This window comes from Nicotiana tabacum, chromosome 4 (assembly GCF_000715075.1).
Source record: "Nicotiana tabacum cultivar K326 chromosome 4, ASM71507v2, whole genome shotgun sequence".
Classification (NCBI taxonomy): Eukaryota; Viridiplantae; Streptophyta; class Magnoliopsida; order Solanales; family Solanaceae; genus Nicotiana; species Nicotiana tabacum.
Window position 1 is genome coordinate 20206176 of NC_134083.1, and position 18883 is coordinate 20225058.

At 36.3% G+C, this 18883-nt stretch overlaps 1 protein-coding gene across 2 annotated transcripts; it reads right to left on the reverse strand.

The window, feature by feature from the left end:
* Positions 1–3433: 3433 nt before the first annotated feature.
* Positions 3434–17645, reverse strand: LOC107818446 (sister chromatid cohesion protein PDS5 homolog D-like). Of its 2 annotated transcripts, none has more exons than XM_075251512.1 (17): positions 17607–17645; positions 17037–17196; positions 14725–14928; positions 14349–14530; positions 13856–13964; positions 13596–13751; positions 12402–13475; positions 12186–12278; positions 11919–12011; positions 11660–11752; positions 11222–11304; positions 10097–10148; positions 9761–9847; positions 9623–9663; positions 7984–8035; positions 4437–4474; positions 3434–4355 (listed from the first exon to the last, which is right to left on the reverse strand). In XM_075251512.1, exons 2-17 carry the CDS (start codon positions 17157–17159, stop codon positions 3626–3628), a joined length of 3210 nt encoding a protein of 1069 aa, XP_075107613.1. In that variant the 5' UTR covers positions 17160–17196; positions 17607–17645; the 3' UTR covers positions 3434–3625. The 2 variants fall into 2 exon arrangements, with proteins under 2 accessions (XP_075107613.1, XP_075107614.1); XM_075251513.1 differs by lacking the exon at positions 17607–17645 and having other exon boundaries at positions 12402–12520; positions 12620–13475; positions 17037–17433.
* Between the last annotated feature and the right edge of the window lie 1238 nt (positions 17646–18883).

Here is an 18883-nt window from a genome sequence, read left to right on the forward strand (position 1 = left end):
TGAAATTACAATGAAAAGGACAATATATCCATTATTTAGTGGATGAAATAACATGAATTCCACCAAAGAGCAATTTCTTCATGTTCATGGTTTAATCTTATAAACTGCCTCTATATTTTCTTGAAGTTGTTTTCTCATATTTTGGTAATCTATGGAAACTGCAACTTTATCCCTTTCCACTTTTAGAAAGTGTAATCTTTACAACCACTAAAGGGTGCGTGTCATAGAAACCAGATGGACTAATTAGTAATGAAGCTATCAACCACTAAAGGGTGTAGTGGAATTGTAAAGGTTTTTTAACCCATTGTTTTCCCGAAAAATGGATATAGTTGAATTTATATGCAGTTCCGAAGATATGTGGTACAACTTAATACAGAATACTAGGATAAATAAAAGGATGAATATAGGTTGGAGAAAACGTAATCCAGGCAAATCGATTATGAACAGTGAATTTAGGATTTTACAAAATAGAATCAATCTAAGAAACTAGAATGATCCCTCTTCCTTACAAAGGAAATAATACAGTTTTTGATAGTTTAAGTCTCAAAAAAGATCCCTTCAAGAAATGGTAAACAAGCCCTTTTATAGTGAAAGGGTTTGGCTCCAAGTATAATAAAATAAACATTCATTGGGAGACCCATGATAAATCAGCTTTTTCATAATTTCTGTCAAGATTCCCTCTAGTGGGATTACAATGGCTTTTGTCTGCGAGCTCGATCTTGCTTAGAATCCTCGATTTTGGTTCGAGCTTGATTTCGGCTCGAACTCGTGATCTTGGTTCGAGCCCGATCCTGGTTCGAGCCCTCGGATGGATTCCAGGTCGATGTAGGTTGATTTTTGAATTATCAGCACGATAGATCTACCCGCGCCATGGTTCGATTCTTGTTCGAGTTTGATTATGATATCGATCTCAACACGGACCGGCTTCCCCGGGCTCTAGGTTAGTTCGTTCCCCCTTCGGGATCTTACTTCGATACACCACCCTTTGAACCGTACCGGACGTGCCAAGGCTGAAATCCATTTCGACCGTATACACCCATAATCAAGGTTTTAGGTTCGAACTCTCAGAATAACCTCTTCAAATAAGGAGTGCTAAAACGCTTATTAGAGCGTGAATCCAAGATATAATATTTTAATTTGTTGTTCTCTTTCGCTAATACACATGGAGAGACCCATAGACTAAACTAGTTTAGATCATTTCATATCCTCCACTTTATATTCATTGCCTTTTGTTCAGGCGCGGATCTTTACATAAATAGCCGGTCGAATGCACTGTTTACTTTTCGTAGCCGCATATATAGATTATACATTGATATTATACATGATTAAATACATATTATACATCAGACAGCTATTTGTAGTTTAAGCGGTTGGGTGAACGACTGTTTAGGTTAATTTTTCAAATTAAAATTATAAATATAAGGAAATTCTCCAACTTACAGTAAGGGTATTTTCCAATATCAGGCTGTTGTTATTATAATAAGGCTGTGCATATTCTTGAAACTGCTGCAGATGTCAAGGCCTGTGTGGTGCTACTGGATTTTGTAGGATTTAAGCTTCAAGCGTTCTGTAGTACTGAAGTATATGGCACGAAAAAGGTAGAATTGGTGGTTAGAAATTCTGGGAAAATGCTACAACTGTATATCGTTAAGAAAATAGATATAGTACATGCACTTCAGAAAGAAGTGGCCTAATAAGTATTCCATGAATCTACTTGTTGAGCCTTTTTCAGATTAAACATTAATGAAGCTGCAAAACGTTAAATTAAAAATTTTAATCTTTGAAAAGGGACATATTAAAGTTAATTTGTACTAATTCTAAACAAGCTAATAGAAAAACAAAAGGAAAAATGGCGAGCCTCCAATACAAGAGTTTTGATTATCTTTTTTTCACAAAACACACTCACAGACATAAAGTATATATAAAGAATCGATGTCCAAAAAGAGTAAATAAAACTGAAAATTTCGGAAGTATTTCATTTTCATTTTCTCCCTCAGTATCGTAGAATTAATTTGATTTAACTTAAAGCAGGGTAAATTTCACAAATAATTATATAACTGTGATTTTTTTCACCAAAGTCATATAACTTTGCTCTCTCACACAAAAATCATAAAAAATTTACTAATTCGCATAAAAATCATAGTGATCGGAAATACAACTTTTCAATATTATTTTCTTATTCCACAGTTTTTTGTTTTTTACTTTCTGTCAAATAAATAATAATTCAATTAAAATAGAAATTACTCAACCTGATCCGACTCACTAAACCTAATACCCATATATATAAATCAAAATATTACTAAAAGTGAATCCTTCAAACACTATACTTCTGCCCAATAGATTTCCATCTTTAATTAACTTGTAGACATTAGGCAAATTCTACTTGAGCAAGAGATTTTATTCAAATGTCCTGGTTCTTGAGAAAAGATGTAAATTCTCATTTCAGTTTAGGACACCATGAAACTAAGTAATCAACACTCATCCAAAGAGTAAATGACTACAGTAAGAACCTACTATTTCAAATGATCTGCCTACTGATAAAGGGCAGCCCGGTGCACTAAGCTTCCGCTATGCTCGGGGTCCGAGGAAGGGCTCGACAACAAGGGTACACAGCCTTACCGTGCATTTCTGCAAGAGATTGTTTCCACGGTTCGAGCCCGTGACATCCTGGTCACATGGCAGCAACTTTACCAGTTACGCCAAGGCTCCCCTTCACGCCAAGGCTCCCCTTCAACATCTGCCCACAGCTAGGGGGAAGAAAATATCTTCCTTGTCCCTGATTAGACTAACTTCATAATGCATATGAAGAGAACTCAATATTTAAGAAAAACATCAGTGCAGGTTCTGTAACAGAAAGTTATCAAATTTGAAGCGGAATAGTTCAAGTGTACCTTAAGCAGCTCCTTTTCAAAAAAAAAAACCACACTGAGCACAACACCCCAATTGTTCATGGTTTTGTAGAGGCCATGGTATTAGTCTTCCTTTGAGACAGTACACAGCTAAGTTGCTCGAACACGGGTGCGGGTGTCCGACATGGGTACGAATCTAGAGATCGGAACCTTTGAGACGTAAATTCTAAGATTCGGGGATACGGATCCTATTACGAATATGGGTACGGAGATCCGGCTAAAAATAATTCAAAAAAACTAAAAATATTTTTAAATTATGAGAAATTTTGTGAATTACTTACGTATTTTTTATTTTCAAGTAAAGGATTGATTTTCTAGATAAGGTATATTATTATATTCAAATTTACCTTAGTTTTGATTCTGTTTTTGGGAATCAAATTGTATCTCGTCTCGAGATTTTTCCGTCCGTCGTGGTCAAAGTACCCAAAATTGTTTGACCAGATCCGATACGGATCTCATACCCACACCCATACTAGAGTCGTGTCTACACGGGTGCGGCACCTAAATTGCCGTGTCGGAGCAACTTAGGTACACAGTAACCTAATAATCATTTCCAATCATGCACATATCGCATTACATACAAAAACCAAGTCCAGTTTTTTGTTTTATGACAAACTTGAAACTGCACAAAATGCGAAAGTTTGCAATGAGATAAATGTCACCATCATGTACAAAACAAGTCTCAACCATCTGCCATCTTCCCAGCTTCATGCAGGCTACAGAAGGTCATTCGACCTACTCTGCCAATATAGTGCATCCTTACACTGCTCGATGTCCTGCTGAACCTTTTCACCCAGTATTTCAAATACTTTGACAAACCTTTCTGCCTCTCCTGCTCGGCTTTGCGCCTCTTGCAAGCGCCTTTCAGCCTTTTTGAGCCGTTTCTCTGCTGCTAAGACCTCCCCATTCCTTTCTACCAAGTCCTTTTTAGCTGCTTTAGTGGCAAGCATTGTAGTCACCCTTAACTCCATTAGATTGGAAGACTTTTTCTTCACATCTTCCTCTTCGGATATCTCCTCAAGATACTGCTGCAGCCAAGAAACATCAAGCTTTGCATCTGCAGCATCAGAGACTACAGATTTCATATCTTGAATGGCAGAAAAATTAGTATCAATATCACTGGTTTTCAGCCGCCTGACAACATCACTAACCACCTCAAGAAGGGAAGCTTTGACAGTCGGTGATTTATACTGACAGTTGGCTGTAATGTCACCATACTTGCTAAAAATGGCAGCAAGTGTAGGAGCACTGCTCACTTTTACTTTATAGCCATGCACATCAACCAATTCACAGCATTCATCACCATCTTCGATAGGAGAACCTGGGGAAACCTTTCTAGGTGTTGTCAAGCTCATTGGATTTCCCTCTATCTCAGATTCTGAAACTTCAACTTTGATCCTTTTAATTTGGTGCATTCCTTTTTGAGTTAAATCACGTTGCATGGTCCTTAATATAGAAATACTTCATTCAGCTCCAATTCCATTAATTATTATGCAGAGGGGGTTAAATGCCATATAAATAACTTACTTTGTTGGACGAGGAGTCAGATCATCAGTTGCTTTCCCCTGCCAATTTTTCAAGTAGTCAAAAGTGGAAAGTGCAGAAAACCGCCAAAGTCAATTGGGGCTTTTAGAGCAATGCACAATTAAAGCGTAGGTTTTAACAAAGAAAAGCGCTACTGAAAACAGTGAAATATATACAAGTAATGCAAGAAGATGTAACTATAGACACAAACAATAAATATTTTGACAAAAGAATGAAAAAAACAATAATTAAGCCATATATTTGAAGTAAAATGAAAATCATGTCAATCAAGTTAAAAAACCATTATTTTTTATTGAGATGACAAGATGATTTAACTTTTTAGTGCGTAGATTTCTTATACTAAATTTCCAATTATCTTTTCCTAATCATTAAAAGTTTAGTCATAGCATTTTATTAACACTTAGTGTATAACTTTGTCAACTAAATTCATTGTCTAGCGTCGTGCTTTTAAAGACATAGTTCATTGATGAGAGGGGCACGCTTGCCGCTTGGCGCCTACCATAGAGGGCTCCTTCTCATCCCGATGTGGAAGAAGTGTATACACAGGGGCCTACAATCTCGACCTCAGTATGAAAAGAATCTACTATCTAGAAATCGACAGTAGCGCCAATTAAGCGAGGCGAAGCGCACAACCTGGGTGTCATCAAGTTTCAGGGTTTAAGGGTGCCTTAGTCGAGCCTTTAAGAACATTGATATCTAAGGTCTGTACATCCTAAGGCAAAATGTCAAATATTGTTTGATACATTGGACAATAGCATCACTTGAGCATAAACATGTCTCAGAATGCGATGTACCCATGGAATGTCTTTATCTATGTCTAAACGTGCGTAAATAATCTAAGAGCTTTTGAACTCTAAATTCTCATTACAAATATCAAAGGTTGTATCAAACTCTAATTTAAGCCATGGGAGTATACGAAATCGTAAACTAATGTGGACTAGCAGCAAACTCTGCCCCGACTTGAATTTTCTCCTTTATCTTAAGAGAACCTCAAAGATTGTTTGTTGAAGCATTCTGTTAATCATAGTAAAGCCACGTACGACTATGTTGTGTTAACTCAAGTTAAAGCCAAGATAACCATAACTAGACCCCTTCATTAGATGCTTGAACTGAATAGGAAAGTAAGCTGATTGACACCCACAAATTGAACTTCCACGGTTTAATTTTCTCTCTTTATCCTTAGAGAACCTCAAAGACTATTTCCTGAAGCGTTAAAGGCACGCACAATTAGATTGTCTTAACTCTAGTTTAAGTCAAAGGATGGATATAAAATGACCTATCCATAAGATTAGATGGGAATGAATTGGAAACTAAGCTAATTAATACTTACAAATTGAACTGCCACAGTTAAATTGTTGAGTGCAGTGGTGGAACAAGTTCCAACTAAAAACAGCCACTGATTGCTTATTCCATAACTCTTAAGAATCCCATGAGCAGACCGTCTATTGCATCAGTGACACAAGGACAGCTTTTTCTGCCCCTCCCTTAACATTATATGAAGACACTTTTCTGCCTCTCTGTCAACGTTAAATAACTTTTTCTGCCTCTCCCTCGACATTATATAAAGGAAACTTTTCTGCCTCTTTTCCGTGAAATTTGTCATAAGAACACTATAACCTAACATTATCCAGTAGCAAATGAGAACTGTCGCTGATTTTTTTAATCTCTACATTTTTACTTGAACTCAAAGATTAAAGATAAGTACTTTAATAACCCTATAGCATGAAGAGAACTACAAAATGAGGGACAATAATTTGAATCGGAATTTATGAACGATAGTCTTATCAGATAGGAAAATGCTAGTGCATTTGACAGCTAGGGCGGTCTTCCCGTGATTTCACTGATTTCACTAAAGGGGAAAAAGTTGGATGTTATTCCAAAATACAGGGTTAAAGAAATTGCAGGAAAATCTCGTTGGGTTTGGACGATCAAAGGGGAAGCTTTGTTATGGAAACATGTTAATGCATTTGAAGGTATGACAACTTCCCCAAAGAGGTAAATGGATTTTAGTGAAAATAAAATAATTGTTGAATCGCACCGCTCAGCAACATGACATGTCATCACCCTTACTAGGAATGAAAAGGCACATAGACTAAAGATGGAAATGCAGTAGAGAACAATAATAGCACTACTGACCAACCATAAGAAGGTATTACATGGTTAATGATCCAGGAATCATCTAAATGGAACGTTATTTGGGGATCTAGCAGCCAAGAGGGAAGAGGTGTGAAAAGTTGTACATTCTTTCATATCTCTTCGCTTTCATACAAGGCAGCACAATACAGCATCTTGGCCAAGCTAACGTATATGACAAGCATTCAATGCTCCTTGGATCATCATTAACGATCATTCACAAATGGACCATATATCTGCTTTAATGATAATCGGCAAGGGAGAAATTAAGGAAATATGGACAATGGGTGTCTTTTGGGATCAGATGAGTAAAGGACATTACTATAGTGGAAATTGTAAGAAATACAAGAGGAAACACAACTTAGTCATGACAGTATGCAGTGTAATGTTTGATAGGAGTCTTTTTAGTCTGTTTTGAGATGTGTATGTGAGTCGAAACTGTAGAGAATCTCTGAATCTAGAGAATCCCAAGTTATTGAATATCTGTGATAACCCAAATCGAGTATTAGATTAAGTGGGTCCAAATGGAGTGAAATGGATAGTGAGGATCCATATAGCCAACTTAAAATTGAAGCACAGTTGTTATTGTAGTTGTTATTGTAGTTGTAGAGAAAACATGGACGGCTAAGATGAAGCAGAGCATGAGCTTGAAAGCTCAACAGAGAAACAGAAAGAGATGAGTGTCATTATAATCTTTTCTCCCCGGGATCTAAGAGTTTGATCAATAGTGTGATTTGTAGTATATAAAGAACCTTCTGCCTATTTTGGTTTCGAGTTTGCTATATATTCACATAAGAAAGGCTAAAGAAAACGGCAGAACCATGAACTATTTTTCTCAAGACCCAAGTATGGTAAAGGAATAAGAATGAGGCCCTTTCAGCTTTTACCAAGGTAAACATAGAGGAAGTTGGAGATTTAAATTACTATTGATCACCAATCAAAAAATAACTGTCATTGATCAAATGCAACTCAAGACAGAAGTTATCTCAGAAGCCTAGCAGGCCTTTGCTGACCTCCAACCAAGAAAACAGAAAAACTTTTACACCAAGAGAATTGCACTCCATCAATGACACATAATAAATTCAGTTATGCGCTTATACCACCAGAGAAACAAAAGGTATTGTGTAAAAGGAGATGTGGTAACTACAACTAGGTAAGCTTTGCAGTATAAACATAAAATGTTGCCTGTTCCAATCAAATTCTTTCAATGTGACAAAAAAAGAGAGGAAATTTTATTAATTAAATAAAATTTCTTCAATCAACTTATCTGATACAAAATTTGATGATGAAATATGAAAACAATAAAAAATAAATAGAGTAATGTAATCTTAGAAAGAGATCTGAACAAAAATATGTGTAGCTCACAGGCAGAAATCTTCCACAAAAGTACTCTCACCTTCTTCTTTTTCCTTAAATGACGATATGAATCAATGATGCAACCAAGGCGCCTGCACATTAACAACTTATGTTATCAACCATTAACTTGTTTCACGCATATTTGAGAAAGCAAGAGCTGTGAAGAATATAACGTGAAAGTTTTAAACTTCAAAATGCAACATAGTATCTTATCCTAGTTCATAAGAAAAAATAGTACTCCTATCGACTGTATTTTTGCATTACTACAGTGTGTCCCAGTAGTTGGTCTAGTCCTTTAAAAAGAATTTAATGGAAATCTGCACCTCTGTACAAATAACATAGAATGCAATCGGTAAACACATTGAACACCCAAGAAAAGTTCATTCACATTCTACCTTTACTGGGGTTTATTTCAGAAGTTTATTAATACTTCAAAATGGACAACAACAGAAAAACTTCGCCACAAACATAACATTATTCTGTTGTTTATTATTCACATACAGCAACTTATCAAATATATACTAAAGCAGTGCTTGACTTTTAGTTTCTTTCATTTTAGCATGTACATTCCGAATAAATTCTAAAAAAGTCTTATATCTTGTTTAAATCCCAAATATACTAGAAAGAAATTGCCTATCCACAAAAAACTAGAAAGACACTGTTATTATCTGGAACTTCACTTGATAAGTTTAATTATCTGGAAAACGAAGTAACCTTTCAGGTTTTTTGTTTTCTTAAAAAATTAGGAAGGGTGTATGTCAGTAATTCTGTAATTAAATTAAAGAAGGCAGGAGACAAAAAAGAATGTTTCTTTTTTAAGGGAAAAAGAAGTAAGGAAAGATCTCATTCTGTTGAAAGGGCAGAGACAAAAGAAAGATTCTAACATGATTCTATTAAGTAAATGGCTGAAGGCTCTATTATAACAGGTTGGACATTTAAGGGCATCACTTTTAGCTCCGAAGCTTGCTGGGATACTTTCAGTGATGGATGCATTACTTAAGAATCCACCTTCGCAAGAAGATTTGAACACGGTTTATGGTTGGACACAACCATCACTATTCTGATGCATGCATTTAACATATAACATTAAAGCATATAACATACACTTCCAACCAAGGGTGAAGATAGATGTGTAGGGGTAGCTTACCTGAAAATGAGGACACCAATAGCACAGCAAGAGAAGCAAACTAGTGAAATAGGGAAAGGAAGGCAAATGTATAAAGTTTGGATATCCAACCTATCGAGAAGTTTTGCTAAAAAAAAAAAAAAAAGGAAAATAAAAGGATGTGACATTTTCAGTGAGAGACTTGCAGGTAAATCCATGTCTATGCAAGACAACTACAATAAAATTGGATTGTTGAATTTAGATTCAATGTACTGAGAGGAAAATGAAAGGGCGCCAAGAAGTACAGGAAAAGCTAAATGAAGGTGGTTCACTCTAGTATCTATAGCTATCCAGCACGTAACAATGATCTAAGTTTTAACTCAATATTTCACTCTCAGTCAGACATAGTTGTAACCAATGAGATGCCAACTGTAAAAGTTGCATCCTCAATTCTCACTATCGTAATCACGAAACGATAGGGACAAAATGTTTTCCTATGTCAACTTTACAAGCAGCATTCTAAATAACCATAATGACTTTCCATGAAAGAGTAAGTTGTGTGAAGAAAGCTTACATGTCAAACGAATCACTGGGACCAGAAACAATCTCTCGCCTCTGAAATACATCCACCAATAAGTTATGCAATTAAAGACAAGTACAGAACAGATGAATAGAGAAGAGAAGGGAAAAGAAAAGACTGGTAGGAACCCACAGGATCTGATGCATTGTCCTCTACAACCAGTTCCCAGCGTTCACTTGTAAGATCTAGCGTTTCTTCCTCACCATCATCATAGATCACCTTAAAATACCATGAGAAAAAACATAAATGATAAAACATTACCAACACACAAAAAGCTGCTCGTCAAATTAACTCCAAATTAGATTCAGAAATAATTCTGCCTGTGAAAATGTATACTGATACCCAGCCTATTAACATATGAGGAGCATCAACCAGCTGAAGTCCAAGGGAGTATGATTATATATAGCAGTTGACATCAGTTAATATACAAGACAAATAATGTCTTATTAAAACATACTAAATCTTTACCATATGCTTCTTCTCTGAACGGTCAAACAAGGCGATATGTCCTTCATAGAACCTACAGAATATGAATTCTATGTAATGTAACATTTGAACTAAAAAATATACTACATTAGAACGAAACAAAATAATATGTCAAAGTAAATAGAGGATAAAAAAGAAGCAGCTAAATGCTCAAAAGTCTGCATCTACGGACCTAACAATTTTTTCTGAAAAAAGAATCATAAAAATACTACCAAATCTTTAATTAAATGTCCTTTGCACAATGATACTACCATATCTCCAAAGACGCAATGACTGAACCAAGCACCAACAAGATACATTTGCTTAGCATCTTAAAGTTGTCATATTACTCCTTAAGAAAGGCTTCTATAGATTGAATTTTGAAACACATATTCCCGTACTGAAAACCTTTTTTTAGAACCATGAGGTCTCAGGTTCAAATCCCGGCAAAAACACTAGGTGATTTCTTCCCATCCGAGCGATGGTGGAAAAAGTTACCCGATACATGTGCTAGTGGGAAGCAGCAAGTATCCCATGGAACTAGTCAAAGCGTACAGGAATCACTCACAGCATAGTTCGACTCAGTCCAATCAACCTTTTACGGCTTTTAGTCGTACATTGTTAGCATGCAGGTGTGTACCAGGCTCCCCTTCTCTAAAACAAGTCAACTTAGAATTTCATGCCAGGACTTTAGAAGCTCACAAGTCCTTATGATGGCTGGACTATAACAAGTACTTTTATTTAATTTTTACCACAAGAAACTTTAATATTACAATTGCCCATACTAATCCATCTTCTTTGCCCCGTCCAGCTAATTAGGGGTTCGATGTAGTCACTATTTCCTTCATGATTCAAACAGATCCCAGTATTTCTTTATACATTCTAGACATCTATTTCTTATCATTAACATTTAAAAATATTTTACCTACCTTCTGCACATAACAACATAATTGAGGCTGATTCTTAAACATTAGTCATATTCAGAATATTATGACAGAGTGATTCATTCAGAGTTTGTTCAAATGAAAAAATTTGTACTCACTCGGTGAAAGAGCAAAACATTAAAAGCTTTTAACAGGAATAGCAGAAGCTAGACTGCATAACAATTAATTCAGTGAAATCACAAACCTTTGATCCAGTGGCCACCAAACCCTTATTCTGCAGCCAATCAGCTCCTCACCGTGCTCTCTGACAACCTTATCCGCAGAATCCTGAGAAGATTATAGAAATGCTCATAAATCTTGAAAGCAAACAACACTAATCAATGCAGAGAATGAGAGAGGTATGCCCCACTTTCCTATCCGCTCACAATTTTTGCGTGTCACATACAGAGATATTCTATGCCTTGGAGAAGCTTGTATGCACTTCAAATTTCTAATTGGTCAAAAGTCTTCTCTTCAGTTACAAAGGAAAACTAGATTTGTTTTTACAAGTACAATGGAAAACTAGTTTCAGCACATAAATAACCTCGTTAACTGATAACATTCACTTTAGTAATCACTTATTGAAGGTTGTCTAATATCATTAACCATAAGCCAGCTCTAATAAGTGATAATAAATGTTTACCTCTTCTTGTGATGGCAAGTTCTTCCTTTTACGTTGTTCTTTAGAGGCTTTCGGTAAGGTCCTTTTCTTGGTTATTGAAACAGAATCCAATGTCTGCACAACATAATAAATCCAAGACTAAAGGGGTAGAACAAATAGTTTATTTAAATCCACATAACTTCCAAATTGAGAACATTCACTTTAGTAATCACTTATTCGAGGTTGTTTAATATCATTAACTATAAGCCAGGTCAAATTGATGGTGATAATAAATGTTTACCTCTTCTTGTGATGGTGAGTTCTTCCTTTTATGTTGTTCTTTAGAGGTTTTGGAAAAGTTGCTTTCTTTGGTGATTGAGAGAGAACCCAATGCCTGCACAACTCAATTTATGTACATAATAAGTCCAAAATTGAGAGGTAGGACAAATACTTTGTTTGAATCCACATAACTTCCAAGACGAGAACATTCACTTTAGTAATCACTTATTGAAGGTTGTCTATACCGTTAACTATAAGCCAGCTCTAATTAAGGATAACAAATGTTTACCTCTTCTTGTGATGATGAGTTCTCCTTCTTACGTTGACCTTTAGAGGTATTGGCAAAGTTGCTCTTGCTGGTGATCGAGAGAGAAGCCAATGCCTGCAAAACTCAATTTATGTATTAATAAGTCAAGAACTAAGGGCACAACAAATACCTTACCAAAATTCACATAACTTTCAAATCATATTCAGCGAATTGAAGCTAACTGTTTATATTTACTACCTCAATTCCTGATTCTTTAACTGATGACCGCCGTCTTCTATCACGATAGCTGGCAGGTAAATTTTTCTTGTCACCTTTTTCATGTTTCTTTTCTAATGCCTCCAAGACAACAAATTCTTCTGAAGCAATCAATGTAGATTGTGAGACTTTCTTCTTTGTTAAAACTCCGGGTAAATTTCTTGCTGAAATTGATGAAATTTGTGCACCATCATTCTGACCTATTATGTCATTTTGCTCCTTTTGGCGTCTTTTTATAGTCATTTTCAGATTCTTCTCCACACCAGATGACAAGTACAATTCATCGGAGATAGCACATTTAGGTGAACATCTACTTCTCTTTTTAGTATCTTTCGCATAATCCTTCCAGCGAATACAGGCTTTTGATCTCCTTTCTCCACTTAACCAAACATGATCATATCCTTCCTCAGGCTTTTTCAAAAAATTAGGTTTCCAACCTCTTTTCCTTGAAGCTTGAGTAGCTTCTGAATCTAGATCTTTTTCAGCTGCATGTATGAAACCTAAGTTTTCAGGTCGAGAATTGGTCCTTGAATCTGTATTTTTCTGCTGCTTTGTTGCATCTCCACATTGTGATCCTTTCAAAGATGTATCCATCTCTGGAACGACGTCATCTTCCTTATGCTCAGGGTCATATTTCCCCAGCAAGTCAGATGGTTGATCTAAGAATGGAGTAACTTTCTCAGGTGCACCATGTGGTGCAAGCTCGCTAGAGTCGTCATTTGTAGGTGACTTGGAAGTTCCAGGTACAGATGGACCAACTTTGCTATCATAACCAGCTCCGCGGGTAAGCTCTTTTGAGTCATTATTGACCGGTGTCTTAAAGAAATCCTCTGCAGATCGCTCAAATAATACAACAGTGTCATCAGCTGAAATAACTTTAGAGTCAGCATCTGGAAGACACTTGGAAGTTTCTTCCGTGGATGGCCAGGCGTCATCAAAGCAAGCAGCTTTATGATAACGCTCTTCAGGACCATTTTCCACTCGTGATTTTGATGCTCCATCCACAAATTGATCAATTTCTCCTGGCCTAGAACTAGGGAGAGACTTTGTACCATTCTGACAAGGGCACAGCGAAGGAACCATTCACATCATTAGTATAAATCCAGAACAAATAACCAAACATGATTTCATCAATACCACATATTTTAACTGAACAATCCTATCAGATAGACCTACCGTAGTTTTACTTTTAGTTGCCTCTTTCCATATCAATTCAACAACTTCAGAATAATCATCAGTGGAAATGCTCACTTCTGGAAGATATGGACAAAGTTTGACAGAACTTATTTGAAGAACTCTCTCTCCTAGCATATAGGAGCGAGGTGAAACATTCTGAACCAAAAGACAACTTCATTAAAAATTCAATAAGAAAGATGCATCAAAGATAAATGAATGGAGTGGTAGAGAAGAAGCAATGTCTGGTTTTCCTTCTTAACACTACTTATCAGGATGTTCAGAAGCTCCATTGAAATTTCGTCACTCTCTTTTATCATCATGCTCATTATTTCCTCGATGTCCATGAATACATGATCAGGGTGGTCCGGCCTTAAAATGGGGCAAGATACAAAAATCCGTTGTCAGCCATTTCCAGAAAAAAGAATGGCATGAGGAACAGGTAGTCTTTGAACTTCATAAATAATCTGGTAGTTTTTGACATGCTATGTACCTTAGCATATAAGTTCATTTATACTGTATCCAATATATGAAGGTACAACAGTGAATATTCGCATGCATGCTAGAACTCTGTTATATACTCCCTCCTTCCCATTTGTGATAACAGTGTTTGATTGGTACAAAATATATATTCAAACATGACTTATCATTAATTAGTGACACTGAGATAGAAATATCCAATTACTCCCTCCGTCCCGATTCATCCCCTCTTCCTTTAGACAAATTATGAACGGATAACATAATTGGAGATCAAACCTTATGCTATTCAGAAAATGTTGAAACATCTGAACAACCAATGCGTCTAACTCGAGATCCAACATCAGAATGCATGTTCGGTACTTAGCAAGAACTTCGATAATTGAAACAGCCTTTGAATAACCACAACCATCAATGCAAGACAATTTCCCAAATGCCAATACTGAAAGCTCAAAAAATTCCTGTCCAGCAATCGTGCAAGAAACTAAACTGAGATTCTAAATACTATTCATGCATCCAACTAACCAAGTAAATCATAAACGTATATACAGAATCTGAACCATCAGATAAAAGAAAAACAGCTTAGTTAGAAAAGAGACTGGCAACAAGTCTGACTTTATATTGAAGCAAAGAAGGCTGTAAGAGTTGTATTTGCCTGAATTATGCGATCATCATAAGGTTGATCTGGAGCTGTAATTCTCATGATCTCACTGATGCAAGATGCAACTGACACCTTCACATCTATGTCAGGATGCCGTAGAAGTCCATCTGCAGCTAGTGCTTCCCTTGCAGGTTGAAACGCATCTCGCACCGATGCAGGTGGAACTTGCTCCACCGTTGACAGAAGATGCTCTAAATTCTGAAAATTTCGTACCAAAACCAAATGGTGAACCACATCAATTACATTGGAAACGCTTTTCTGTATAACAGATGAAGTCTAAATCATGAGATTTTGCAGAAAATAAAGAAACAAATAAAGTTCTACACTACGTCACAAGGTCAAGCATATCTCTCTCGCTCCATAGTTTTACGTGCTTTTACCATCTGGAAACTTGATTTTGTCCTTTACACAACAGTAAGTATAAGAACATATAATAAATTACACTGCCAGGAAAAGTGAAAAAGCAATGCCAAATGAAAATCCTACTCTGTGATAAATAATTTAATATAAGCACAAGATAAAAGCTTGGCCAAGTTCCTTAACACTAAAAAAGATTCAAAATGGATCATGTTGTATCGGAAACTAAACCTTCTTCCCTAATTTTATGCGAGGAACATGTTGATAACTGTAGATATCCTAGGTTCAGCTGCTATGTTAAACAAACAACGAAGAGTTAGAAAACTTAAGAATCATTAAACATAGTATAATATTCATTGAAGGATAAGGTATCACATTTGTCTCCTGTTCAAGCCTAAAAACTTCCTTAGGGTGAACACCTAACCCCACTATCCCAAATCTACACAAGGCAACATGTGATTCAAGCTTACAAGTGAAAGAATGTTCTTGTACTATTTTGAATAGCCAAGTTGACAACTTTTCTGGCTTTGTCCTGGCTCACCACAAAGTTCAAGCATAAATTATTAGGTGTTTAGAGATCTCAAAGCCTTCTAATGAGTTCATACACATCTGATCCCATAAACCTATGGTTTTCATCCAAAGCAACAAATAATTTAGGGAAACCATAAGATAATTCAAAGATTTTGTTAAACATCGCTGCAATTCCACTTAACTTTTGCTCAAGGAGGAGATACACCCACACGAGGTGGACCATGCCAAGGAGAATCGAGGAAGTTCTAGCTTGTTGGAACAGAGATGGTAACCTTTCAGGACACAAAGAGAGATGGAAGATTGTCCCAACTTGCATCTGGTGGACAATCTGGAAAGAGAGAAACCAGAGATGTTTTGAAGATAACAGAAGTTCCATTCAGAAGCTGAAGATGAATTGTTTAGTCCTATTTTATTTTGGTGTAAACAGAAGTACTTACAAGAAGCTGAGTCTATTTATGAGATTTTAGATTACTTATGATATTTAAGACTTAGGAACTCATGCTTCAACTCTCCTTGTAATTATATAGGACTACACTGCTTTGTGTAATCTCAATTTATTATATTATACTAATATGTTACCGTCTCAAAAAGAAAAAATACCCACACCACACGAGGCACAAAATGGATGATACATAGCGGGAGAAAATTAATGCTAAAGGTGTGAAGCACAAACTCGTCCCAGAGCTGAGATGCAGTCACAAAACTTAAACTGTTTACACCTTGTTTATCACATGACGACTTCTTGGACGTGGTCTTCTCCAAGCAATCATATAATTCCTACAATATCAATCAATTATGTCTCAATCCCAAACTAGAAGGGGTCAGCTATACACGAATCCTATATATCCAATCTGCTCTTCACGCCCTCCTAGAAACTCATTGGATGTCAACCTACCACATCACTCCATCTTTATCCAGACTTTGAACCCCCCTCCCCAATTGCTTTGCAAAGCAAACATAAAATGGAGCTTTTAATTCTTCGAATATCTTTAAAAAGAAATATACATCTTATTAGGAGATGATCTTTCCCTAGGAGGCTTAACAGAATCTTCACCCGATGCAAACCATCCTCCTCGCCTCCCCCTCCCCTCCCTAAGATTCCAACTGCTTCAATCAATGACTCATGGAGTAAACTATTACCAATCGCCACTACATACACAGAAAAGGATCATTTAATCCTAGGATTAACTAACAAATTTTTACCCGAAACAAATTTCAAATCAGTTTAGGAAGTCAGTAATAAAAAAATTAAACAAGTTACTATCTCATGACCTTTTATTAACAAAACAGCAGCGTTGAAGAAACGCACATTTGCATAGAAGCATCATTTAAGAAAACGCAAAAGCTCTGATCTTGGTCGGAAATAAAATTACATAAAAAAAAAAATACAGTGCCATTTGAAAAGAAAAGGGTCTCACATCAAGTTTCTCCAGAAGCTCCTCTTTAGAAGAAGGGAGCTGCTGAAGCAGCTCATTCCCAACTTCAACAAGTCTTTTGTTGCGTTCCTCTTCAGAAAGAGAAGCACGAGATAAGGCACCCATTCCGTTTTCTCACAGCACATACAGAACAAGAAGAGCACTGCAATTTTGAAACCCAAACGAAATCAACAGAGAGCAAAGGTAAAAACGGAAGTGCAATAGGACCCGAAAAGGTGACGCCAGTACTAAGGACGAGTGAGAGAAAGAGACAGAAAAAAGAGGGTTATATGAAAAATGGAAGGCATGCAGCAGAGTCGGAACACATCTGTCAATGAGTCTTTCAAAACCCACTTACTACATCAGCACCGTTTCAAAAACAAAATTAACTTTTTGTGCTGTTGAGAAGATGTAAAACAACTTCAACGTGTGTGTTGAGTAGGACTCAGGTCGTCTTAACCGCATAAATTTTCCTGGTTTGCCCTCTTAAAAAGTTGGGTTTCATTGAAATTTTGCTCCCGAGGGTATAGTAAATACTACGCTTAGATTACAGTAATCTGTACATCTTCTCACTTCTCCTCTGCCCCTTTGGTTGTTTAATTTCATTTTTCCTCCCTAATTTTCCTGGCGCTTCTGCTATGAACAAATACAGCCACAACCAAAGATCAAAAGAATTACTATAATAAGAATAATAATAATAATAATAATAATAATAATAATTAGAAACTATCACTCTTAAACTTTATTCCTTTTTGTTAATGTTTTCTAAATGTCTTAGTGAAACTGCAAGTAATGTTTGAGCTAGCAATTATAGGAGGAGTAATCAGAGAAGAAAATTAGATTTTATTCTGTTATCTTTCTCTGGATATCAGAAATACACATTTGCATCGGGTCTTGCATATAGATTTGAGTATTGGAATGCAGTGGCTGTCCATGTCATCGAAACCATTACTGCCGTTTGAAATAAAATAATATGCGAGTAAAATGAGAAACAGAACAAAAAAAATAGAGGAGTACTTACTAAAAGTTTTTCCATAGGGGAAAATGAGTAAATCAATTCTGTCTCCGCCTGGAACCTAGGAGGACCCCACGTATATTAAATTAAAAGGTCTAAAAAGGTTAGGGAACAGAGCCTCGGGTCCTGTTCAGAGACAATTTTAGGGGGGCGGGTCTATCTAAACAAAATCACTGCTTCAAGTTTAAATTCACAAAATTATTTTTAAAATACACACACATATAGGAGTAGTACGTAATAAACTTACTGATGGAGGTTGCAAAATATTTTACTCACGCGGATATATACATCACATCAGTTGCCTTCTTGTAAACAATGTTTCCACGAACAGGTGGAAAGACCAATCAATGAATCAATTTTTGAGGCATTCACCAGCTTTTCAGCCTCCTCAACTTGTCCAAGTGCCATAACAAACTCGGCTTGCCAATGTGCCATCTCTCTAGAGGCTTCAAACCATTTAATGATCGTGTTGTTATCATCCCATGCTTCGTAGAAAATAGAAGACATTTCGCCAAATTTGCAATTTATGTACTTACCTCAGTTGTTGGCCCAACCCAACCAAAAATATGTCAAGATTGGCAGCCTCTGCATCTAAGATCTCCTCTTCTATTACTCTAAGCTCAGAGACAGTGGCTTAAGGGTCACACTGTTGTGGACACTCATCAACACTATAACACATGACCTTGAACAAGGCAGTTTGCTGTAAAATCTGTTAAAGATATATTAGATATGCCCTACATTCAATCTCATATTTGATGACATGAACATATGTTTGTGAATGTTATTTGATATAAAAATATATGACATTTGATATTCATTTATCATAATTATTATT